This window comes from Vulpes lagopus, chromosome 22 (assembly GCF_018345385.1).
Source record: "Vulpes lagopus strain Blue_001 chromosome 22, ASM1834538v1, whole genome shotgun sequence".
In the NCBI taxonomy this organism is placed as follows: domain Eukaryota; kingdom Metazoa; phylum Chordata; class Mammalia; order Carnivora; family Canidae; genus Vulpes; species Vulpes lagopus.
Window position 1 is genome coordinate 22,353,834 of NC_054845.1, and position 27,142 is coordinate 22,380,975.

The window sequence follows — 27,142 nt, forward strand, 5'->3', positions numbered from 1 at the left end:
AGAATAATAAATGGGAATGGGAGAGAAAAATAGAAGAGTTGATAGGGAACTAAGAAAATGTGAGTTTAGAGAAGCAAAAGCTGCATCTACTAGACAGAGGACACCTTGCTCATCTTCCCACATTCAGAGAAGCACCCTAAAACTACTCCTTCAAGTATTCTTTAAAGACCAAAGAAAAATAAGCTCATCCCCTTCTGAGCAAGCAGCTGGCTCAGCAGGTCTGCATTTGCCCAACAGTAAAATGGCTGCTTCCAGACAAGGAACCACGGAGGCATCTCTTCTAATAGCACCTGTCCTTGACCAGAAGGTACCCATGGTCACATGGTCACCCATGCATATATATTACAGGAGGGGGGAGGTGATCTCTCTCCTTGTGTGTGGCCTGGGTGTGCCTTTTTGCTGGGGTGACAGATCAGGATATCTAGTGGGCTTTGCCGTTCAATGGCCGACAAATTCCCCCCAGTTTCATTTTGCATTTACAAAATGTGGTGTGATGGCATGTGGCCACTGCCACTGTACAACGGAAATTATTGCCTTTAAACTCCTAAAATGGAAACTACAAAATAAATGTACAAGAGAGCACTATGGGTAAAAAGATGAATTAAGGTCATATACTGAAATGCAGTTTACTTCCCCCAAGCAAAAGTAATTAATTCTTTTAAGTCCCTATTAAATTACTAATGCAGGGCAGGAAGGTAGCCAGTACGACTGAATTAATGGTTGCGCTGAACTTTCTCATTAGCATGACCACGCTTATAGACAGAGCACTATATGCTTCTGGGAATGATAGGTAAGAAACGGTTTTCTTTCCATCATTTCAGAGAATTGAAGCACCGATTCATACCAATTTTTAGTGCATTGTGCTTATTTGTGTACCTATTCCTACTGCTTCTCCATTTTAGGCAATGACATCTTTGGAAGTAGGCACCATGTGTCATTCCTCTTTTTATTCCAAACACCTAGCACAGTATTAGACCATAAGATCAGATGGTTGGTTAAATAAAAAGAGGCAGCAATGCTGCGGGGGGCGGGGGGAGTGTCAGAAAGTACTTTGGTGTTAGAAGATACCTGTGGAATCCCCGCTCTGCCATTTCCTAAAACATCTCAGTCATTCCCTTCCTCATCTGCGATTTAGGAACGATATAACTACCTTGCAAGAGTTGTGGGAACTACACAGGATGTGCTTATCGAGTGCCCCTCTGGGCTCTGTCATTACTTGCCCATATTAACTGTCAAAGTACTCACAAAAAAAAAGATGGCACAGACACTGCGCTCACCATCAGGATGGAGCTGGGGCCCTATCATACATCCAAGGTCTACATATAATCCCTCTGGAATACTCAAAACTTCAAGATCTCTGGACACCAAATGGATATACCCTTATTTTTTCACAGCTCTAGAGCCTGTAACCATTGGCTAGTGGGGTAGGACAAGGCAAAGGATCTCACCCAGGGTTGTGTAATCCTTTCTTCATTTTATTATTTATTTGTAAGTTTACTTATAAAAGCAGTGCTTCATTTGTAGTGATGATCAGTTTTTCCCCTTCTTAAACTGTAAAATTCATCAGAAAAGACTGCAGCGTACTTCACTGGCAGATGGGAGGATGCCTTGCACATGGCGAGCACTGAATACTAGATAATGAGTATCATTTGGAAGAACAGATAGCTAAGGAAGCATATATTTTTTTTGATAGCTTAGGCTGCCCTCCATTGTTGCGTACCTGTTTCTGCAAGGTCCTTAAAAGAGAAAGCACCCGGAATGGTATGGCGGACAACAATGTGCCTACCATTTTTCATTGATAAACTCGCCAACATTTATTCAATTCACACTACATATAATGGAATAGTCAAATAAGGGGTTGAGATTATAATCCACTAATAATAATAGTTAAGTACAGATATGGGGACAATGGGAACACATGACAGGGGCTGCTAAATCAGAGAGCTATCTAATTTGTTCCTTAGAGAGCAAGATTCTAGAATTACAACCTTAATTCAAGCCTCTTGCTATCTTAAAATTTTTCCTTCATCTTTTCACTAGACCAGTGGTTCTCAACTCTGGGCAATCTTGGCCCCCGTCCCAGCAGATGCTTGGCAATGACTAGAGACATATTTTTTGTTTGTCGTATCGGGGGCAGGGGGGTTGCTACTGTCATCTAGGGGGTAAAGGACAGGGATGCTGCTGACCATCCTACAATGCACAGCACAACAAAGAATTACCTGGCCCCAAGTAGCAATAGTGCTGATGTTGAGAAACCCTGCAATATGCTATTACAGATTTATTCTGTGATGACTCAACCCCATTCCCACTCCCGACAATGAACTCAGGAGACCTAATCCTATTCAAGAACTCCAAAAGCTCTGAGGAAGTCTCAGAGGATCTATCTCATGCTGAATATCTCTGGGAAGAATATTAAAGCAAATGCAAAACCTAGAAGCCCCCTGAATCCAGCATACAGGCACATGAGCCCGCACAATCCAACCATCTAGGTGGGGCAAGAAAGCCTTGAACTAAATTTCTAAGCGGCCCATGGTATAAGTCAACTACCTTTTATGGGACCCAGACATTTGTACAGTACCAAGGAGATGTCTAAGGGATTCTCCTATGATGCTGAGGAAGTAGATTCTGCCTCAGTGGCATTTATAGGTCTCTGTTTTGGGATGGAATTCAATAAAAGAAATAGCTTAGATTCAAATGTTAAATTTAAGGTACTGGAAGGGAAACTAGGCCCAGAGTAGCTCTTACGTCTTCTCAGACATGTCTACCAACAGTAACATTTGTGAAATGTCACATTTATAGATATCATTATAATGGTGGAATTTATGCACTCATACTGGATGTCTCTCTATTTCCTGTGAGTGGGAAAGATTACCTGTGTAGGTGGTATCCATGTGTGCCATGGTAAATTCTGTCTATAAAAAGAATTGCTTTTAGGGAAGACACATATGTCAAGTCCTAGAAAGAAAATTCTGACATTCTTCTTTGCCTCTAAGGGTTAGTTAAACTTTTTTATATTTTTCCCCTTTTTTCCCAGAATAATCACACAGGTGTGTAGTGACACATGAAAAGAAGATGTGAGATGTGCTCTGGGCCAGTTCTGATCCCAGCTTCAGACGACATTCATTACCTGACTTTTAGCTACAAATAAGGACACAGTCTGGCACTGAGGCTTCCTTACTCATTTGATGCAACTGTCCCTCCTGGCTACTCCCAAGCAGATGTCATTCACAGGAAAAATCTTAGGTTTTTTTTCATTGTTTTCTTCTATTTCATCTAATGTTCATTCTTTCAGGGTTATCTGTGCTTCAGATATAATCCCTGCCTCCTCATGTTCAAAATACATATCTTTTCTAGGTGGCCCAGTAACTAATCCAAAAATCTTTATCAGTTAAGATGTTAAGATTTTAAAATGTCTTAATATGTTCCTCTGTCCCTGGTTATTTTTTGTATTCGTAGGAGGGACTTTTGAGATCTAATATATATATATCTAATATATATGAACTAACACCGTTCTAAAAGTTTCTAAAGGTTCTATGATGGACAGATGAGGAAATGTCTTAGGGGGGTAGATGCATATCAAAAACACACAGAATATGGTTGGAGACAACATCACAGTGTCTTTCAGGTGATACTACACAGATTATGTTTTATCTAGTCCTGAAACAGGTTGATTAATCTGGCAACACTACAAAGGAATTTATCATTTTTTTTCCACCACTGTTTGCCTATTCCTCCAAGCTACACAAGAGCCTTTATTTTTTTCTCTCTTTCATTAAATTCTGGGGTTCTATCTCTGTGGCCTATCTCAAATACAGCTTGCTCTAGTCTGGTATCCACCACCCTACCTGTCCTTAATGATCACACCCTTAAAGGCCTCTGGAGAATTCTCCAGACATCACCCCACCTAAACCTCTCTCCATTCCAATAACACGTCCCCCACCCCCCCACTTTGTTGTCTTCTGTTCCGAGCATAGTGAGACCTAAACAAATACTCATCACGTTTCCCACATTATATGGTAATTTACCTGCTTATCTGTCTCTCTGTCTCTTTCTCTCACTCGTTTGTAAGTTTGTATAGAGCATAGGACAGGCCTTATTCATCTTCATACCTGCACCGACCTGCATAGTCTCCAGCACATGATACACATTCAATACATTCTCACTCAGTGAACTAACAATTTTGCCTGCACGGCAGTTAAGATATCCTCCCACTTTGCTAGATAAAATTTTAACCCTTGATTTTTACATGACCAAATGATTCTAAAATGGTTGCAAAATGGCTATGGATTACTTACAATATGAGACCTTTCATGTACAACTCACATCACCTTTGTAGTCAAATGAGGACACACATCCATTCTATTTCCACTTACCTTACATTCCCAACAGTATCTTTAGGTCAGTTTCTAAACACAACCGTATTTTTCACCACTAAACAAAAGCCTTGGCATTTTAAAATCATCTGGGTGGCTCAGTTGGTTAAGCGTTCGACTCTTGATTCTGGCTCAGGTCATGATCTCAGGGTTGTGAGATCGAGGCCCATATTGGGCTCTACGCTTAGTGCAAAGTCTGGTTGTCCCTCTCCTCCCGCTCTTCCTTGCGCTCACACACTCTCTCTCTCTCAAATAAATAAATAAATATCTTTAAAAAATAAAAAATAAAAAATAAAATTATCCCTGAAAAACATATGGTTAACTATATTAAAAGTTGTGTATAAGCCAATAGGAGCAGAGGCATGAGATTGGAAACCACAGGTCATGGATGTGTGCTGGCAAGACAGAGATAGAAAGCAAACGCACAGAGGCAATTCTCCCATAGGATTTTCAGGAATGCTAAATCACTTCTCCAAATAACGACCCTGTGAGCTCTGGAGGATGATCTGCACCGTTCACCAGCTGTGTGAACAATGGCACAGCCAAGGGCTCCCACTGCTCTGATGTATTCTTAGAGGCAGTGCAGAGGGAGGAAGGACCACAAGGGTAAGTCTTGTGATGTTGGATCATCAGTTGTACAAACGAACGAGAAAACCATAAATGTAATGTTTCTTTTTCCAGACAGCCAAAGTTGATGCTGAGTATGGTGTTGGATTTTTATTTTAAAGCACCTCATCCTGAAGCTAATGCCTAAAGAGTATGAATTTAATAACAGAAAGCTGTTGCCGATGAAAAAACATCAAAACACTTGGCAACTGACCAGCAAGTAGTGGCAGCAACATGATCACGCCTTTAAGAAGAGCAGTCTATTAAAATAAACATGTTGGGCCTCTTTTGATGAAGCCAAAGATGGCATTTCCTTCCCTTCACTTGTAAGCAGAAAAAAAAGACTGTTTTATTTCTTAATGAAGCTACACTGGTGAATCTTCCTTTACCAAAGGGAAGCAATTTAGTGGAACTGCTTACCCAGTAGCCATGCCCCAATTTTGCTGCACGGCTGTATAAACCATAAAAGTTAATAGCATGGTGGGAAATATCATTAATGCAATTTTATTATTGTACATAATTTTCTAAATTAAGTTCCAATTATTTGGTAGTTTAGAGAAAATACTGAATATACAGCAATATACAGTTTGAGCTAGACAAACTACCTGGGGGTTAGAATAAAACAAAACAAAAAAGCAGACATGGTCATCTGCCTAGAGAATCATCAACAGAAAATAAAATAAAGCTGGAATTTAAGTCTAGTTCCAAAACCAGCTCAGTGGCTCATCTCAGGCAACTCTGAGTGTGGTTCTCTATGATATCACACAGAAAAATACTCTTTTTTGGGAAGGTACATTTATAGTCTTAGATAGTGTTAACAATTTCCCTCATTGTAACTTAGTTCTTCATGAAAAAAAAAAAAAGATACAAAGATGACAGCCCCAGGTAGAGCTGCAATCCAATTTGTTAATAAAGGACATCCCATGTCTTCTCTAACCCTCTATTCATGAAGTGTCTGTCTCAGGAACAATCTCTTCATGAAGATCTACTGGATTATTTTACCTGAAAGCTCTCTCTAGGGGGCGCCTGAGTGGCTCATTCGGTTGAGTCTGCCTTCAGCTCAGGTCACAATCCCAGGGACCTGGGATTGAGCCCCACATGGAGCTCCCTGCTCAGCAGGGAACCTGCTTCTCCTTCTCTCTCTGCCTCTCCCCCTGCTTATGCTTGCACACACTCTCTCTCCCCTGCTGTCAAATACATAAATAAAATCTTTAAAAATCCCCAGCTCTCTCTACTTTTAATATGGAAGGTGCCTTCCTTCAGCATCCTTCTGGTACTCTTCATCACACTCTCCCATCATGATGATATATTATATTACATATATTATATAATATATATAATATATATTCCCTTTCCTTTTTTAAAAAAAAAATATATTTCCTTTCCTATTAGAATACAGGCACAGATCATGTACCTAATTCACCACTCACAGGGGACCACAGGCCATCTATGAATTCATTGAACAACCAAGATGTCATGCTTCCGTCTTAGCTCTATTCTGATTACACAAGAGGGCACAGGCTCTTGTTAGCTCTTGGTCCCATTGCAGAAGTAATGCAACTGGTGCTAGTTGAGGTAATGCTTAGAACATGCTGGTTTCAAACACAATATGCCATATCATCTCCCCACTTAACACTTTCCAATGGCTTCTCATTATAATAAAATAAAATGCAAATCCCTTCCCTTTCCCTATAGGCTTAGTTCTGCATTCCCCACCCCTTGTATCCTTTCTCACTGGTTTTTTTTTTTTCATTTTTTTTATTTATGATAGTCACAGAGAGAGAGAGAGAGAGAGAGGCAGAGACACAGGCAGAGGGAGAAGCAGGCTCCATGCACCGGGAGCCCGATGTGGGATTCGATCCCGGGTCTCCAGGATCGCGCCCTGGGCCAAAGGCAGGCGCCAAACTGCTGCGCCACCCAGGGATCCTGCCTTTCTCACTGTTTTAGCAATATTAACCATCTTTCTGTTCCTCTAAATGGTCAGGTTTATCCCCATCTGAGGATTAGTTGCTGCTTTGCCTAAAACTCTCTCTTCACATGCTGTGGCTGGTCTCTTCCTGTCCTTGTTGGTCTCGACCCAAATGCCACCTGCTAGCAGAAGCCTTCTCCTGCCACCCTATTAACTTCCTACCTTACAACTTCTAGCTCATAACCTGCTTTCCTTTCTTGCTAGCACACTAGTTATTATGCTATTTATTTGATTGCTCTTTTTTTTGTTTTGCTTGCTTTTTCATTAGAATGCAAGTAACAAGAGTAGAGGATTTGTCTGATTTACTTCTGAGTCACAGGGCCTAAAATAGTGCCTGGCACATCGAAATTTCTCAGTCATTATTTCCTGAGTAAATTAATAAATAAATGAAGAACCTGAAAATATTTTAAGCTTTAAGATTCATTAACTTATTGAACCAACAAAACCAATATGAATTAGCAACTCGACAATTGTGTTTTCTAAGCCACTGCCCATGATAATTCTTGATATGTTTATATTTTATGCTAAACAGCTTTCAGTTGTTCTCTCTTAAAATATTTGATGAACAAAATAAAATCATGATAATAATGTTAATAGAGAAATAGTGTTAAATGCCAAGGAAGTTAAATTAAAATTTCAGAATAAAATATCTCTGATTAGAGATAAATGTAATATTCCCTTGAGAAACACTTTTTAAAAATCTCTAGCCAGAATTATCTCATGGTCGATTCAGATAACAGTATTGTTTTCAGTTCTACAGACAGGTGGGTTCCTGGGAGTCTCTTTAGGTTTAGAATCCCAAGACAGAAAATTGAGATCATAATCAGGTTGTAAATGGTCTAGATTTCCTATCTTTATTCTTCAGCTGCCTCTCACACCATAAAATAGGACATGTATTAACCTCATTTAAGGGTTGTTATTTATTAAGTATACTTTCAACTTTATTACTTTGATTTCTAGAACTTTATTCATTTGAAAGAGAGAGACAGAGACAGAGAAAGCACGAGTCAGGGGAGGGACAGAGGGGGAGGAGAGGGAGAAGCAGACTCCCCACTGAATGTGGAGCTAGATGTGGGGCTCGATGCCAGGACCCTGAGATCATGAGCAGCAGTCAGATGCTTAACTGACCGAGCCACCCAGGTGTCCCCAATTTCTAGAACTTTAATTTCCACATTTGCATCTCCTGGTTTCTATTACATCTGGAAGTACCACATAGAGTAATATAAATATATCATGCTTCCAAGATATAATGCCCCTAACATTGCCCTGTATCTGAACTTTGTGATCAAGCTTAGGACAATGTGTCACTGACAAATTGAGGTGGAAAAGAGAATCTTTGAGGAAAGTTGAGGAATGCCTTGGCTACCTAGCTTAAAAAGCAAAGTTTGGATATTCATGCCAAGTAAATTATGCTTAATCTCATATAAACATGGTAATTCCAGTGTGTATCCAACCTGTTCATTCATATTTAGATCACCACATTTGCAGATATATAAAGAAAATAAAGTTGTATGTCTAACCCAGGATGGCTTTCTGAATATCTCGTAAGAAAACAAATTTGAATCTTTCGAAGACAACTAAACATGAAGACAACTGAAGGCCCCTACCTGCCCTTCAATAGCGCATCATCAATTCCTTTCCTACGAAGCAGATCTTGCGGCCCATAGGGTGTGTCTTTGCATTTAGAGTCTGTGTCACAGAGTAGGGTTTGCAGGAACGGGAAGAAGCCAGTACTAGGAAGGTTTCGAGGTGCAAGGTAACCTGAAATTAAAAAACAAAACAAAAAAAAAACAATAATTACATCACTGTGGCATTTGCCTGGGAAGGGAAGGGACTGTAGTAACTCTATTTTGTGAAATTACCTCTTGTATTATGACTCTCTGGGTCCACTATGTATCAAAAGATATAAAAATGTCTTTTGCCCTACAAATTTCTTTTCCTGGAATTAGCTGCAAGAATGTCTGCTAGAGTGTTTTAAAAATAAAGCACAGTTTATCTATATGGTAAAACACAATGCAGCTAATAAAAATGTCAAATAATATAGAAAATGTTTATAATATTTTGCTAATTAAAATGACTAGATCAGAAAACAGCATGACCAGAATCTTTAAAAATTATGTAAATATATGTATATTTAAAACCCGGAGGGATTTCCTTGGAGCTATATTTCACATGATTTTTGTTTATTTTCATTTAATTATACAGTAGCTATTTTTTTCCCCACAATGTACATGTCTTCTTTTGTTATCAAAGTCATTATAAATGCAGCCAATCTTCTAGATACTGGGAAATACTTTTGGTCTTCTCAAAATTTAGCATAACAGATAGAATAATTATTCTATACACAATATTTTTTCCTATTTAAAAACCAATAATAATTGATTAAATAAATTTCCCGAATTAAGATCACAGAAAACAAGAACTGCAAAAGTAAAGGGTTTTGTAACCTTTAACATTTGTTTTATAAAATATGATGATGGCATATACATGTCAAGAAATAGGCAAACTGAAAAAAAAAAAAAGAAATAGGCAAACTGCAAAACACCAATCTTTTTGCAAGTAAGTCTAATATTAAAACACTAGGTTCCTCTTTTGGGGAGAATATGAAGACAATGAACTTTCAAAAAAGGCAGGTTTAGAAAAGATAAGAGTAACCTCCAAACTGAGAACTAAAAAGCAAAACCTTAACTTCATGAATCTGTCAAAAAAGGTGTCAGTACAAGTCTGTTTTCATTGTAAAAAGAAAGAGAAAAGGTTAAAAAAAAAGAAAATAGTATGAGCAACAGGGCAAAGTAAGCATTAATAGATTAGCAGAGGAAGTGGTAGAAATTTGATCTAAGTAATTTAAATACAGCTCTACATACATAAAATTGGAAATAAAAGTGAAGGGATAATAAGAAAGTTGGCCAGAAGTAAAGAGGGGGAAAAAAGGAGATGGGAAGATGTTGTACTGTTGACTTTGAAGATGCAGGAAGAAGCCAAAAGCCAAGGTAAGCAGGTGACCTCTAGATGTTAGAAAAGGCAAGGACACAAATTCTCCTAGAGCCTACAGAAGAACTGTAGCCCTGCTGACACCTTAATTTTTAACCTGGTAAAGTGAAATTTTAGACTTTTTATCTCCAGAACTATAAAATAATAAGTTGGTGGGTTTTTTTAAATTGAAGTATAATTGACACACAATATTATATCAGATTTGGGTATACAACATAGTATACCCAACACAGTATTTTGACACTTAAATACATTATGAAATGCTCACCACAATAAGTCTAGTTATCATCTGTCACCATAAAAAGTTGTTATAATATTATCGACTATATTCCCTACACTGTACTTTACACATCTCCATAACATATATTTTATAACTGGAGGTTTGTACCTCTAATCCCCTTCACCTATTTCGCCCATCTCCCAACCCCACCACTAAATTACTTTTTAAACCACTAAAGTCTGTGGTTTGTTAGAGAAGCCACAGGCAACTAATACATGAAATACGACTGGTATGAGTTACAGTTTTGGGAATTCAGAAAAACTGGAAAAAACTTTAAATCCACCAAACTATTCACCACTACCTTCTGAGCTGCATCGCTTCCTGACACCAGAAAGACCAGCATTTCTCCTAACATTAAACCCAGTGAAAATTTCACTGGGAAGTGGACCTCAACTGGGTTTTTTTGTAGTGCAATTCCCTGGACGAACTAGAGAGTAGCAGTTAACTCTTCACATCACCCGTCTACCACAATTCTGCCACAGTGGACTGCCTACAGCAAGACCTTCACAATTCTGCAGTGGAATTTCACCATTAATGGTGATCTACCCTACACCACACAGATCCCAATGGCAGCCGCTCTCCCAGAGGGCGGGTCTGCAAATGGTCTAAGTCCTATTTGATCTCAAACACAGGCAGTGGCTCCTTCGAATGGAAAGAAGACATCAGGGCAACAGAAGCAGATGACTCCTTTGCTGTCCGCCACTTATCAAGGTGATGGTATAGCTGAGCCACACAGTGCTGAGAACACCAGCCCACGAGAAGCCATGTCACAACAAGAAGAGAAGGAAAAAAAAAGGGGAAAGACATCACAGGAAGGGGATCTGAAAGGAGGTGGCCTATTACATCCAATTTTAGTTTCTCTGACATTGACCTTCAAATTATTAGAGAGGAATCTGGAAGCATTTACACCCACAAGATTCCTCGCGCGATTACTACAGATTTGTCTATTTTATAGGAAAATCCATCACAGGGTTTCTTTAAAAACTTTTTAAAAGTCCCTACATATTCAAAGTACAGACAGCTCACGCCTCACGCAGATTTTTCTGATAACTGATATTTAATTTTTTAAAAAGATTTTTAAAATTTATTATTTGACAGAGAAAGAGAGAGTACAAGCAGGCAGAGTAGCAGGCAGAGGCAGAGGGAGAAGCAGGCTCCCCACTGAGCAGGGAGCCCATTGTGGGGCTCGATCCCAGGACCACGACTCAAGCCAAAGGCAGACACTTAACTGAGTGAGCCACTCAGGTGCTCCTGATAACTGATATTTAACTTGTTAAAATGGGTTCATGCTAATGAGGAATTGGTTTAGGTGTGTACATGTTTTATTTTTAATAAACAGTGCCACGCACAGCATGGACGGCCTGCATTATTTATTTTACTATGACCTTTTAACTAAGAACCATACACTCATTAAGATAAGGAAGTCTGTTGCAACAATAACTGACTTATTAAGCATCCACTTATTCATCATAATTTGGTAGGAATGTGACATACATTTACGTCACATCCTGCTTTGATATCCATAATATGGTTTCTCATACATGTCAACTTTTCACATAATCTGGAGATCCTCTAAAACTAACAAGTCAGAATTAAATATAATTAAACTTTATTTAGTAGTCTTCTTAGCGGGGGAAAAGTGGATTTTTTTTCCCCCATCTTCTACCCATCTCGGTTACTTTTGTGTCAGGAAGTAATAACCACTCAGAGCAATGGTGGAGTCAAACCATCACATGTTTTAAAGAGCTGCTAATTCTAAGTTGAACTCATTCTATTCTGAAGGTGTCTCTGGCACTTTCAGGTTCCAAAACTGTGTTTCTCTTTATATCTGTAAATGCTAGGATGCGGGAAAAAGAGAAACATTTCTCTTTCCCTCACAGGACTTCCGTGCAGCAAGCATGAAACATGCAAAGTTAGGGCTAAAAATTGGTTGCCCATATTCACAGCCAGAGCACAGATTTAAGGACATAAGTAGAGGAAGATCATAACTATGCAAACTACAGTACTACTTGCAGGTTAAAAAAAAAAAACCCAAATCTTAGGGGCTTGGGATGGAGTAGTAAAGCAAGATAAATTCCTTGATATCATGATTCCCAAAGGTCTTAAACTCAGGACAACATTCATGACTATCTCCAGGAGAAAAAACTATTGAAGAACTTGCAATGTCATGGGGAAATTGGGCCAGAAGATGCTAGCATATTCTGAGAGTGAGGTAGGTGAGTAGTAAGCAAGATCCCAATTTACCTATGGGTTGGTTTCTTAGGGCCCCCATGCAGAGGCAGTGAAGTGGTCTGAGCAGCCACCCACTGGTGGGGAGAAGTTAGTCTCATAAAACAGACACAGTCAACATTACCTCCATAAAAATAGCATTGCCAGATTCCAACATTATTTCAGGGAGTTGAATCAAACCAAACTATAAAACATTTTGAGGAATAAGCCATTAATTAGCTAAGTTTTTAACTAAATCAGATTAAGTTTTCATTGTTTCAAGAATGAAACTGGCATTATAAAAAGATCTAGTTTTAAGAATTTAAAAAAACAACTCTGTAAAGAATTGTGCTATCAACCTATACATCTGTGTTTACCTATAAAGGGGATCAGGTTTGGTTTTCCTTTCCCTTTCTTCACCAAATTCCTTACTTGGAACAATATTTAAGTGACATAATGTGAGATTAGAGCAGGGGTTCTGAAAGCTCAAATCTTGGACCAACAGCAACAGCACAGCCTGAGAACTTGCTGGAAATGCAAATCTGAGATCCCATCCCAGATCTACTTACTCAGAAATTCTGGGAAAGGGGTTCAGCACTCTTTATTTTAACATGCCCTCTAGGTAATTCTGATGCACACTAAAGTTTGCCAGCAATAGGATTAGATTATAAACTTTTTTGCAGGAGAGTCAAATAGTGAATATTTTTAGCTGTGAAACTCAACTGTCTTCATCATAGTTATTAAACTCCTTCAATGTAGTATGGAAGCAGACATAGACAGTGAACATTAATGGGCCTAACTGCATTCAAATAAAACTTTATTTACAAAAAAAATGGCAACAGACTAGGGTTGGCCTACAGGCTCTAGTTTCCTGATCCTTAAGAGGATGACCTCTTACATTTGTCCCTCTCCCTCTCCTGCCTTGCTCACTTCTTATTTTTCACAACTTCCCCATCCTTCTTTTTCTCTTTTTCCATCTTATCTAATTTACTTAATATTCCCTTTCCTGTATTTCTCAATATTTTATTCTTTCCTTTCCACTGAACATCCCTCTCTTTTTATTTCTTTTTCCTGCTACTCCCTTCACCAACTCTTGTATCTCTTTACTCACTGTTACAGCCAAGAATGCACATTGCTCCCAATACCTTCCCTTACTTCTTTTCCTTTTTCACCTCCACAGAAGGATTTTGTACCCTTCCATATAAATTCAGGAGCACATTGCTCATTGGCACTATCCACAGAAGTGCTGTTTTCTATTTACTGTATTATTAAAGAAAGAAATGTCACAGTCTTTTCAACAATGAAGCTACTTCCATTTGACATCATTAGGCTTAGGAAACATTCTGTAGGCTACCTTGGTGACATTTGTAGATATTATAATAATGGTAGATATTGGAGAATTTCCACTGCGTTTCTTTGTGTTTTTCTCAAAGCAGGTCAGAACCCAACCTAGATGATATTTTGTGTTTCCAGGTGAAAAGAATTTGGTCTTTACTCCAGTAAAGAAATGATGTACCTTGGAAGGAAATTCTGACTTTAAAATATGGAGTTATTCATTTTGGGTGTTATATTTTTCTTAACTTTTTAGATACAGGGTCACATTAGCAGAATACGTATCAGGACTTCTGATCAATTAAATGATAAGTCTCCTCATGAAACACCACAAGAATTTCTCATCATGACAAGAGTACAAAATGAGACAAACATATCTAGAAATGAACATCACCGATAAACAATCAAATAACCAGATAAGAGTAAAAGAAAATATGAGAAAGGAAATGAATCTCAGAAGGATATTTGTAATAATTTATTAAAGTCTTTTTTATTCTTCTTATAGTTTTTCAGCAAATTTTGTTCTCAATAACATTTTTAAAGATATAATTAAAATGTATACGACATAACCCTAGCCTTTTAAATTATTTTATGACATTATATCAAGAGCCCATAAGACTGCCCTTGTTCTTCACTTGAACTTTTCATTTAGAGGAGAGAGCTGATCCCTGGGGGGAGGTGTCCTATTCCCCACTTATCACCAGGTAAACTCAAATACACTGGCTCTTCCTGATTCTAATCCCTCTGAATGAAGGCTTTGTTTCTGTTTTTGTTTTTTAAAATCTTTGTGGCCCAGAGAGACTTTAGCCTAGGGCTTAATACTGATATGACTTTGAATCTTCAGGTAAAGTCACTAGCTCAATAAAATTGCACCCTCTGAGAGACTAGATAAAGAACAAGCTACTTGAAAGAAAAATCTTTACATAGTTCTTAGCACAATACTCAAGCAATTATTAACTATATGAATGAATGAATGAATGAATGAATGAATGAACAAACCCCTGAAGGTCACAGAAAGCCTGTATGATTTAGGACTTTAGCATAATATACATCTTTATTATTTATAGGGCAAATTTTCAAATTTTATCCCATATTACAGTAAGTTCAATAGATAATAATGGATATTGTCAATTCAATTGATAATAAGTACAAAGGATAATATACTATAGCATCATATTCATGTGCCTTATAAAAATAAAAATGGATAAACTGATATTGATAAAACCAGTAATACTCATTGTTTTAGGCTCCTTAGGTTTCAGTTTCTTTGCAAATCTAGTGAGTACACATTGACATCTGTAATATCGACCACTGAAATTTTTATCCACAGAGGGAATCCATTCATAATCTATTCAGAATATTTACCAAACAGACACTGTGTGTCTGCCCCTGAGTAAGGTGCTAAATAAAGGTCATTCTTCTATTTTTTTTAAATTACAAATATTTCATTTAAACATCTTAAAAATTAATTTCTAGGTTATGTGTGTGTGAGAAAGAGAGAGACAGGGAGAAAGACCATCCATTTTCAAAGCTCATCACACTTTCATTATATAATATGCATACAGAAACCATTGTTTTCCTAACCTATCAGAAATATAATGTATAGAAATAGCATATGTTTGAAAATAGATAGCAAAACATCGGTAAGAGAGGAACCTTCCTGTTTTTTGGAGTAATTAAACAATGATCATTTCATACAACTCTATGGCAGTCCTATAGGATCAGCAGGGCAAGCGCGATGCCCATTTTGCAGATAACCTCAGAGAGACCAAGCAATTTGCTTAAGGTCACCTGAAAAGTTAAGTGCCAGAGTTACATGATATATGACAATAAAGAACACAACCTTCTGTTCAGCTAAGTTTCAGCATATCTTGGAGTGAGCAGACTGAGAATTTGAAAAACCGGTACCACTTCTGGTTTTGATGCTGATTCATTGTATCACCAGGGGGAAGTTAACCTCTCCATGTCTCTATTTCCACATTTACCAAATGGAGGATAATGGGCCTTGCCACCTCACAGGGCACAAGGAAGATTAATCAGATAACTTGTGTAAGGAACTGTGACAACTAGAGAGGGAAGGCCGTGTGGAATCATCGCTGTTGCATCATGTGTATAATTTACCAGGCAGTGACCAGGGCTGTGCTGCTCCACCTGGTCTCCCATCTCTGTGTCTTGAACCAATGAATGGTTAGGAGTATTGCATGATGTGCTTCTCTCCCTAGTAATTCATAATAGGCACCTATATCACCTGCTACAGTGCTTCAATTACTGCGTGCTCAGTGGGTGTGGCACCATGATACATTCTTCCTAATTCTCCCCAGGCAAGTCTTGCTCCTTCATACAGGTGCTTTTCCAAGTTCAAATCCTTTGGCAAAAAGGTAGACTGTTTCTGGCAGTGAGAGTTGCGACAAGATGCTCAATCCTTAAAGCAGAGGGTAAGAGGGTCCTATACTCAAAAGGTTGGCATCTTTGGATGCCACAGAGAACAAGAACAAACCTTGGGTCATTTGACATGGTGTCCTACATGCTGGGATCTTTCCCACATTCCTCAGTGTTGTCTCTAAATACCACAACCAACAGGTTGTGAAATGTAAAAAAAAGTATCCCAGAAAAGATAATTTGGGGACTCTGCTACAAAACTGCAAGTGCTATACAAGGTACAAAAAGATTCTTGCCCTTTTTATATATTTGGCTTTTTACTATTATTATTTTTTTAAGATAAAGGGTTGAGGGGCTTTAGACTCAGGACCTTGCTATCTCTTTGGATATCATCCCTTTGATCCTAAAGTGCACACTTGAACTGATGGTCAACCCAAAGGGCTCCATAACCCATCTTCCTTAGTTTCCAGAGGACAATGTGCCTCCTTTCTTTCTGAAGGTTAAGGAGACCCTGTTGGGTGATGAGTTCCAAAGACCATGGCTTGATTTATTTAAATTGTAAACAAAATGATTTGATTCAAGGTGAGGAGACATCATTGTAATACATACATGCTGGATTATAAACTCCCACATGGACTGAATCTGGAGTTTAAAAACACTCACTAATACTATTAAAAATATTTGCACTTGGCAAGGAATAGTGAGTCTTGGCTCTTCCTGGGTGAGTAGGGTCCATCAGACAAGACTAAGAGAAGCCAGCTGAAACTTGTCTATCAGCAACAAAGATGCACAATTGCATTTTTTAAAAAATTTATTTATTTATTTATGATAGTCACAGAGAGAGAGAGAGAGAGAGAGAGGCAGAGACACAGGCGGAGGGAGAAGCAGCCTCCATGCACCGGGAGCCCGATGTGGGATTCGATCCCGGGTCTCCAGGATCACGTCCTGGGCCAAAGGCAGGAGCCAAACTGCTGCGCCACCCAGGGATCCCGCACAGTTGTATTTTTAAAAATCTTCCTTGCCATGGCCATTTGCAAACAGAATCTGGGCAACTGTTTTATTTCCTTCTAAATCTAAAGTTAAAAGAAAAATGAACGCTAGATCTTTGTTCCATTGTGGAACCTTGTTCCTATAAAACTTGGTCTTCTAATTCTTCTTAGATATGGCCAGCTAGAAAAGTACCTTACAGCTTTTGGGCAGGGCTGATCTGAAGCTGGATCCACACTGGTATGGCTGGGTTGACTGCTAAGGTCAAGAAGACCTGACACCAGTGGGATGAGAGCCACTGTGCTGCACCCCATCAGTCACAGATTCTCTTGAGACATGACCCCCTCCCCTTCCACAAATCCAGTGACATCTGTTAACACCTAGCAAAGGGTGGTGGTACTTCCTCCAGTGCCACCACATTCATTCTGATTTGTCAGGGAAGTGCTGCACTAATTGTTACCCACAGTGATCTCACTCAGGCGTCTAGGTAGTTAAGTCACAAAATCCACACTGGGGGATAAACTGAAGAACCAATTCTTCTCTCATCATGGTGGTCTCCAACGTGATGTTGGGGTTTGGGGGAGTAGGGGAGGATAAGCATTTCCATAAACCAGGTTCTGGGGCTACATGAGTTTAGGAAACTGAGCTCCATCTCCTGTTCTGGGAAAGCCAGAGTACATAACATATTAAAGATTCTGAGAAGTTTTTCAGTAAAAAAATCTGAATAACTTTGGTTAATTTCACACTTCCACAAATGTGAGTACAGAATATTAATTCTGATTTTTTTCTTTCTCTTCCTGTTTTACTTAAGATTCCTGGGAAAGAATATTCCATGAGGCACACTTTGGAAAATAGTGCCTTTACCATGATCTCACATATTCCCAACTGAAAAGGAACCTGGAACTAGAAATTTATTTATTCTCCCCAGGAGGGAACTTTTACCATAAAGAAGTATCTTGGCTTTGAGCCTTGATGTGCTAGAACTTACTTGTATACAGCCACCTTACTAACTTGGCCTAAATACAGTAAGCAATTCAACAAGCCCCTTAGTATTTATTTGTGAAAGTCCGTTACAACTGTCCTCCAACTATTTGTGGAAGTCCTTCAGTGAAACTTGTTTAAGACAATGTTTAGGGAAGGGGAATTTCATTCCAGAAGGATTTGGGAAACCTTAACAAAGTACACCCTCTAAATGGGAAAAAATAAGGTAATGAAGAAATCAGAAATAAGAGCAAACAAACTTAGGAAAGAATTAATCCAGCACAATAATAAGTGCCAAAGGTATGTGTATTCTTAGAGGTTGGCTGCAAATTTGAATCTGAGTGTCCTAAGGAACACAGAAACAATCATTTGGAATGTCCCAAAATAAAATAAAACTAAATAAATGTATAGGGGGAGGTACAGCTTTTATTATACAGAAAGAAATCATACCCGTCAGGCACCATGAACTTCAGTGGGTCTTAGTGTTTTTGCCTCCATCCAGAAAAGGAGCACCAGTAAAAGTGACTCATCATCCTAGTGATCCATCCCTAATGGGAAGTGAGTGACCTGTCTCAAAGCTGTTTGTCCTAGGAGGCAGATTGGGGAGAAACTGAGGTGCCATTCTCCCTTTACCACCTAGGAAAGGGGTCCATTGCCAAGTCGGGGCACCATGATCGTGGGACGGGATGCAGAATATCAAACAAGACAATGACAATAGTGTAAAGTTGTTTGGGAGTTAGCCAGAAAAATGTCCCCTTCAACTTGTCTCCCAAATATTTGCCTCACTGACATCTCGACTAAGTTCTGAGTCATTACCACAAGCTACATGTTGGGAGAAATTTTAGGAATTACTCTAGTGAGTAAAGCACCAGGCAGGAGCAAGAGTTAAAAAGCATCCTTCTAACCCTAGCTTTGCAAATGATTTATTATGCAACCACGACCCTCTACCTTGAGTCATTTCCTCACTTATGCAGGAAACATAAATCTGGACTACCCATCCATCACAACTATTACAAGTAGAAGAATCTCCTGTAAAAGGAGATTAGCCATGCTGAAGTATTAAGCACTTAACATAAGATGAAAATTATGTTTGGAAATTAAAATGTGATCTCAGTAACCCATTAAGAGTAATGATATGGAGAAAAGAATTTTAGTAATTACCCCTATAAAGGTATGTTACTAACAACTATTTTTTTCATTCAGAAATCGGATTCAGTTATCCCAGAGAATTTTATGTGTTATAGTGTAAAAATAAAAGCCAGTGAAGTTTTGCTAGGAACATTGTGCAGGAAAAAAAAAAAAAAGAAAGTCCCATAAACACAGAAGCTTAGTAACATCTCTAATTCAACAGATGGTCTATTCACTTGGGAAGAAAAGGGTCTGGTTTCGGATCCTATCACTTCTCAACAGCTTGTGTAATATTTATGTCTTTGGAACTCATATTGCGTCTATTTACAAATGATACGTGTGACAACCTGCCAGTGGAAAATGTATGTCGCAACCTTTTCCTTCAAGCAACGCTGCTGACAGGTAGCAACCTCATCTTCTTGTCAGACTTGACTTTCTCCTAAACCAGAGATTCTCTTACCAAGACCTCTGCCAATCACAAAGAGACAATTTAAGTGACCTGTGGCTTGCTTTGAAACCACAACATATTACTGGTCTTTTCTCTCCTTCTATGTAAAACAACTTTTCATCAAACCACTTTTTTGTCATTCGGAAGAGAAAAGAAAGAAAGCAGAGAAAAATCCCCAGGGGGTATTTTGTAGAGGGGAAAAAAAATGCTAACATGGCAATTAGTATTTTCTGTGTTTTTTTTTTTTCCTAAGAAAAAAAGTTTTTTTTTTTTTCTAAAAAACGAAATATTTCAGAAAAATACAAATGGAAACTTCAAGATTCCATTTGCCTGTCAGTCAGATTGGCAAAAGTGTAAAAAGTCTGACAACACCAAGTGTTGGAGAGGATATACAGCAGTGGGAACTCTCATCCCATTGTGGGGAAAAAGTAAAATAAAAAGTAAAAATAAAGCCATCGTGGAATGCATTTGGCCACACTGAACAAAGTTTAAAATATGCATAGCTGTAGGTATATACCCTGGAGACATGTGCACACAGGCACCAAGAGACATATTTAAGACATCCATCACAACACTACTGGAAATAATTGAAAAAATAACCTAGGTGCTCATCAAAAGACCATGGATAAATAGATTGTGATATAGCTATACGCGGAATACATGGTCAAAATGAATTCACTAAAGCTGCATAAATCAATGGAGATAAAAATATGAAATGCCATGCTGAACAATAACATAGTATTCAGTCAAAAAAGCATGGTGCAAAAGGATGCTAAGTTGGGGTACCATTTCTATAAAGTTTAAAAACCTATGGTCAAAAAGAACAAACTTTCAGTTATAAGATAAATAAGTCTTGGGCACTTAATATATATCATGGTGACTATGGTTAACAATATCATATTGTATATTTGTAAGTTGCTAAGTGAGTGGATCTTAAAAGTTCTCAACATGAGAAAAAAATTAGTAACCATGTGAAGTAACAAATATTAATTAAACTTACTGTGATCATTTCACAATCTATACATAGACCAATTCATTATGTTGCACATCTGAAACTAATATGCTATATGTCAACTATATTTCAATAAAACTGGAAAAAACCTTACAGTTATACTAGGAGACATATGAAATAAAAGAGGAAGAAAAGAACCACTCGATATAGTACATAGCAAAGAAATTATCAAAGACACCCTTGGCAATGAATCCTAGAATTATCCCTGATTCTCCACAGCACCCATTTCAGAACAAAGCTCTGTTTCCTAGGATCTTCCTCAGTTGTCACCCAAAGTCCAACTCCTATAACAGGTTCCTGCTAGCATTTTCCTACTGAGACACTCCACAGTTCCTCATGGTGCAGACTCTTCCCTAGCTTCCAGGAGGAATAAACACAACTTATTCAACAACAACAACAAAGTTAAATAAAACCAAGAAAACAGGATGCCTGGATGGCTCAGTGGTTGAGCATCTGCCTTTGGCTTGGGTCATGATCCCACGGTCCCAGGATCGAGTTCTGTATCAGGCTCCCCACATGGAGCCTGCTTCTACCTCTGCCTCTCTCTCTCTCTCTCTCTCTCTCTCTGTGTGTGTCTCTCATGAATAAATAAATAAAATCTTTAAAAACAAAAACAAAAAACAAGAAATCACAGAATTTTTAAATAAAATCTGAAAAATTATATAATGTAGTCAGGTATATAAATATATAGTAAAAAATATAAAACAGGCATGGGAATGTTATACACCAAATGAAATGATAATGACATCCTTCAGAAGGGAAAGAGGGGTGCAGGCAGGCAGGAGAGAAATTAATCTGAGTAGTTTACAAAGGGGCTTCAATGGTACCTTAATGTTTGATTTCTTTTAAATAAATGATTCTGAAAGAAATATGGCTAAAAATGTTAGGGTTTGATAAAGTTAGATAGTGGATACATGAATGTTTGTGCTGCTTTTATGATTGCCAATATGTTTGAAATGGGACACACTTTTCCTTTTTTTTAATGCATTTTTAAAAAAATATTTTATTTATTAATGAGAGAGAGACATAGGCAGAGGGAGAAGCAGGCTCCATGCAGGGAGCCTGACGTGGGACTCGATCCCGGGTCTCCAGGATCAGGCCCTGGGCTGAAGGCGGCGCTAAACCACTGAGCCACCCCGGCTGCCCCACACTTTTCCTTTTAAAGATAAAGCTGTAAATCTTCCTCCACTTATGATGGTGTTATGTCCGAGAAACTGATAAGTTGAAAATGAGGTAAGTCAAAAATGCATTTAATACAACTAGTCTACTGAACGTCATAACCTAGTCTAGCCTACCTTAAACATACTCAGAATACTTACATTTAGCCTACAGTTGGGCAAAATCACTGAGCATATAGACTGTTTTGTAATAGAGTATTGACTATCTCATTTAATTTATTGAATACTGTGTTGAAAGTGACAAACAGAATGGCTGTATGGATACAGAATGGTTAAGACCATCGGTTATTTACTCTCATCATGCATGGCTGACTGGGAGCTGTGGGCTGGCTGCTGGTGCCCAGTATCATGATAGAGGGTTCTATGGAATATTGCTAGCTTGGGAAAAAGATCGAGATTTAAAATTCGTATGGTATGGTTTCTACCAAATGTATATTGCTTTTACACCATCATAAAGGTGAAAATTGTAAGTTGAACCATTATAAGTTGGGAACTATATATGGGGATTACATTAAAATTTAGGAAGTTAAAAAAATAAAATAAAATTTAGGAAGTTTTACTCACTGAAATATCAGAGAAAGCTCATTATAATGCAATCTAACCTGTAAGCCAATTCAAGAATAGCTTTATAACAATGCTCTCTGGGTTGATAAATTCCATCCACTTTTTGTAAATGTTGAGTAACTCATTAATCTATTTTTTTAATGCATTGTCTTCCTTGCCCTGTTTATTATGATACTAGCTGGGAGTCTCTCTTCCCTGAGAGGCATGGCTAATTCAGAACTCATTAAATGCACGACTCCAAACTGTTCATTATATATTACCTCCATCCTCTCTCCATTGAGCATCATCTGCTATTGTGTTTACCCCATTACTGAGCTTAATTAAGTCCTCCAAGAGTTTCTCATAATCCTCCAAACTTGTTGTTGGCAAATATGTACCATTTATTTGCATTGCTTCCGAATCAATGATAAATACGTTTTAAAATTGTTTCTAGGCTTCTAAAAGTCATCACAATGTTCAAACTGGTTGTCATGCTCTACTTTACATATTTCCTATTTCAACTGGTTTTTGGAAGTACCTGGGATCTAATCTTTCATCTCTTCATCTATTAACTTGCACCTCAACTTATTTATTTATTATTATTTTTAAAAGATTTTATTTATTTATTCATGAGAGATACAGAGAGAGAGAGAGGCAGAGACACAGGCAGAGAGAGAAGCAGGCTCCATGCAGAAAGCCTGATGTGGGACTCGATCCAGGGCCTCCAGGATCACACCCTGGGCCAAAGGCAGGCGCTAAACCACTGAGCCACCCAGAGATCCCCTACGCCTCAACTTATTTAAAGGACCCTTCATTCAGAGCCCTGTGGGAAGATCACAACAAAGTGCCAACCACTGGCTTACCTAACTGCAAATACTCAGTTAATTATCTCAAGGAGTTTCAGCAGGTTAAAAAGACATAACTGAGTTTATGAAAACTACATTGAATGAACTGCCTGGGAAGGTTTTTTTTTGTTTTTGTTTTTGTTTTTCCTGCTAAAGGAAAAATTTCTCACATCTAATGTGAATTCCCAGGTCTCTCTTCTCACATTAAAAAAAAGAAAAAAGCAAAACAGGTTAGCCATTAGCCAGCTGGCAGCTCTTTAAAGATATTCTCACAACTAATGGTAAATGATACAGCTTTTCTAGTGGGTCAGTTTCATTCTGCAGTTTCCTCAGATTTTCAAAAATGATAACCAAGGCAAGCAGTGCTGTTTCATTCCCCCAGATTCCTATGGCTTTCATTGCCAAACTCAGGTCAGTGGTCTGCATCACTGTGTGGATGACAGTAACACAAGATCATGGGGCATCGCATTTAGCCTCTGTCCTGCTTGACTACCTGTTTGAGAGAATCTTGATCTAACAGACTCCTCTGACTTTACCACATAGACGCTATCAGAGAATGCTTGTTACTTTTTTGAATTGTAAGCAATATTGCCTTCAGATCTCTTCTTAATTTTAAAAGTCTTAGTTTATGTAGCCCTGCTGATAAATTTGTCTTTTGTTATCCTTTCTTGGGTAGACATTATTCCAATTATCTATCTACATTAGCAATGTAGCATCATTACTCATTCAATGAATCCACGAATGGCCACTGAAAACCTTTTATGGACATAACATGGAAATGCTGTTGATGGACAAGGGAACCAAAGCTATCTTCATTCTTAGACTTATGAAGGACAGGAGAAAACACAGGAGTTACCAGGTTAGTAAAACAAACTATAGCCACCCCTCTCTATTTTGGGGTTATTAATAGCTGAGAATTATATCTAATTGGCACAGTAACCCCCAGGTACCCCCACCCCCTTTTCCTACTTTGTAACTGCAACTGCCTCCCAGGATTAGACTACTCCGAGCTAACAGTGAAATTAAATCCTTCCCATACATCCAATAATTACAACAAGCTGGGATATGAATCAGCACACGAACTAGGCGAGTAGCTTAGTATATGTATTTTTTCTTCCATCCTGTCTCCTTTTATGCATATTTAGTGGACTTTGTAGCAGCCTCTTTTGTATCTGAGGCAAGCAGATGCTTTTACTCTCCTAGCCTAATGATGTGGAGGAAAACAGAAGGATGCAAAAAAGTCTCCAAGTGCTTCATCTTCAGAGACAATAGATACTGCAATTGCATTCCTCACACCATCCCGTCTTCCCAGTTCGGTATCTGGAAGTGGTGAAAGAAGCTGTGCTGTAACACACAAGAAAATCCTTCCGTAGACACTGGTGGGTTTCTTTTTAGAAAAAAAGGTGAGCAACTACATAAAACTAAAGGATTAGAACTTAGAAGTCATTCTCCAATGGACTCATTTCACTCAGCATTTGATGGGATGACCACTGGGTGTTATACTATATGTTGGCAAATTGAATTTAAATTTTAAAAATGTAAACAATAAATAAAAATAAAGCATACAAAAGCTAAAAAGGACTAAAAAAAAGAAAGTTAAGGTTATGACAGTTTCTTCTTGGCTATGAGGCAACAAAGTGTAAATGAGGGGGTCTTACTAGCTATTCAAAATCAAACTGTCAGGGCCAGTCCTAGAGAATATTGGTAAATAACAGAAATGAAACAGGGAAGATATCTGAAAGTTCAAGCCAATCTTCAATTTTCAAACACCAAAATCTATGTAACTTCACTGACTGCTTACTATGCGCAAAGGAACAATGGAGTCAGGATAAATTCCAGTAGTCTTCTCCAATTCAATTTTATCTTTTCCTGATCATTGGCCCTCTTGTTTTGTATCATTCAAATCAACAAAATGAGTTACCAGCTTTTGCTTAATTGCTACTAGACATGCACCAATTTCCTCCAAAGCATCAGACTCTTTTTAATTATTCCTTTTGGCAGTACTGAACAGCTCTTGTTCTGTTACTTAATAAAATGTTTAGAAGATAGTTAACAGAAACTTTAAATCCCAGGCCAGTACTTACAATATTTAAAAAGGCTGATGAAATCAAGTACAATATGGACAGTTTGGAAGAAGTTAAAGTTAGACATACCAGTAGGATTGATGTCATAATACTAGTTGAGGCTGGATGCCCCAAAGGATAAATGGATAAATGGATGACTATAATTCATTGTATTCCTAATAATTATTCCTCTATGTGACATGTATCATTTGTAATTCTTACAACTCTGAAAGGTGATTTTCTTTTCCATTACATATAGTAATTCAGAATAACCTGCCTATTTTGCATCTTTAGTCCCACATAATTTTTCTTGCTTGTTGATAGGAAAATGAGATCTATTATTAATAACTTCTAGTGTAGTTTCTTAAAATTCCTTAAAAAATATAAAGTGGATACTCTCCCCTTAAGATGCAGCCAAAAGAGTCACGAATTTATGATTTATCATAGAATGAAAGCATTCCTGATTAAGTTTCAAAATGGTTTAAAAATAGATATTTATAAATCTAAGAAACAACTGGCCTAGGAGATTTAAAAAGAGAAAAATTACTTATTTACATTTTATAGATTAAAAACGAAAGACAGGACAGGAGTGAAAGATACACCAGAGACAGCCCAGTGGCTCTAAGTAACAACCATGCCTTTCCCTGTCCCATGGGATTCTCTGTTGGGAAGTCAAGATTGTATCTTAAGTCTCACTCAATGCTCCATCCTCCTGCTTCTGCTTACTGCAGTAACTGGGATTTCAGATCGACAATACTAGAAGCACAAGGCAATTCTTCCAAGGAAGTGTAAGTTAAGCCTCTCTCCTTTCCCTTCAGAACTATATTATTTTTAATCTTTTCTTGAGCAACGCTAGGATATTCCCCTATCAGTTGATTGAGAATTAAGAATTTGTTGATCAAAATTGAGAATCATTTGATTTATCCTTAATTTGGCTTTATAATGCCGATTTCTGGCCAGGAAAAGGAAGATACCAATTGTCCTGTTAAACTTGATGTGTGCATATGTGTATTCAAAAGATCCAGTTAAAATTAAACTTGACTGGCTCTCTTTAGTCTATCTACCTTCACTTCTTGACAAAACAAACAAGCAAAAATGAGAGGTTTTCCCCTAAATAATGGTGAATTACTTTTAAACATCGGGATACTTTGATATACACCACTTACTTTATAATGCATCACAGAGATAACATTTAAAATTGTACATCTAAGTATATTATATATATCTGTTATTGTGTATTATATATTATATATATTTGTGAACTTATACACACACACACACACACACACACACACACACACACAACATATGTCTTTAGAAGAGCCCAACGGAATGCAAGAGGGGAAATTCAGACAGGGAAAAAAGGAGTATCCAGGAAGAAGAGATTCAGAGTGGAGGTCTGTTACACTATGAAATAAATAGAGGATCTTGCAATTTCTGACACAAAGCCAATCTTAAAAAGGCTCTAGATCTGTTTTGTTTCTAGGCTATTGGGATTGTCCTTACTGAGAGTGTTACACAGTTATGTAGACCTCAGGTGAGAGAACAAGAGTGCTCAGGCAGAGACGTGGAATGCCACTATAATGTGTTAATGCCCTCTTCTGAGCAGCCTTCCCATCTTCAGGATAAAGTCCAAACCTTAGCCCTGGGTAAGACTCCTCCTGGCCCCCACGCTTGACTAACTCCCAACAACAGGATGTCTTTCCCACACATTAAAATGAATCATTTTGTTTATATTTTGCAATACGACTTATAATTGTGCCACAGAGTTCACAGGAGTATAGGCCTGGGGCAGATAATCTTCCTTATTCAAGCACTT

The 27,142-nt window shown here is 38.0% G+C and overlaps 1 protein-coding gene across 2 annotated transcripts in view; it reads right to left on the bottom strand.

Moving 5' to 3' along the window:
• Positions 1-27,142, bottom strand: part of ABCA12 (ATP binding cassette subfamily A member 12) — a 288,195-nt gene that overhangs the window by 112,114 nt on the left and 148,939 nt on the right. For both annotated transcript variants that reach the window (XM_041736980.1, XM_041736981.1), the window contains one exon: positions 8,556-8,709. In XM_041736980.1, the coding sequence (XP_041592914.1) occupies positions 8,556-8,709 (154 nt within the window). The remainder of the gene's footprint in view (positions 1-8,555; positions 8,710-27,142) is intronic.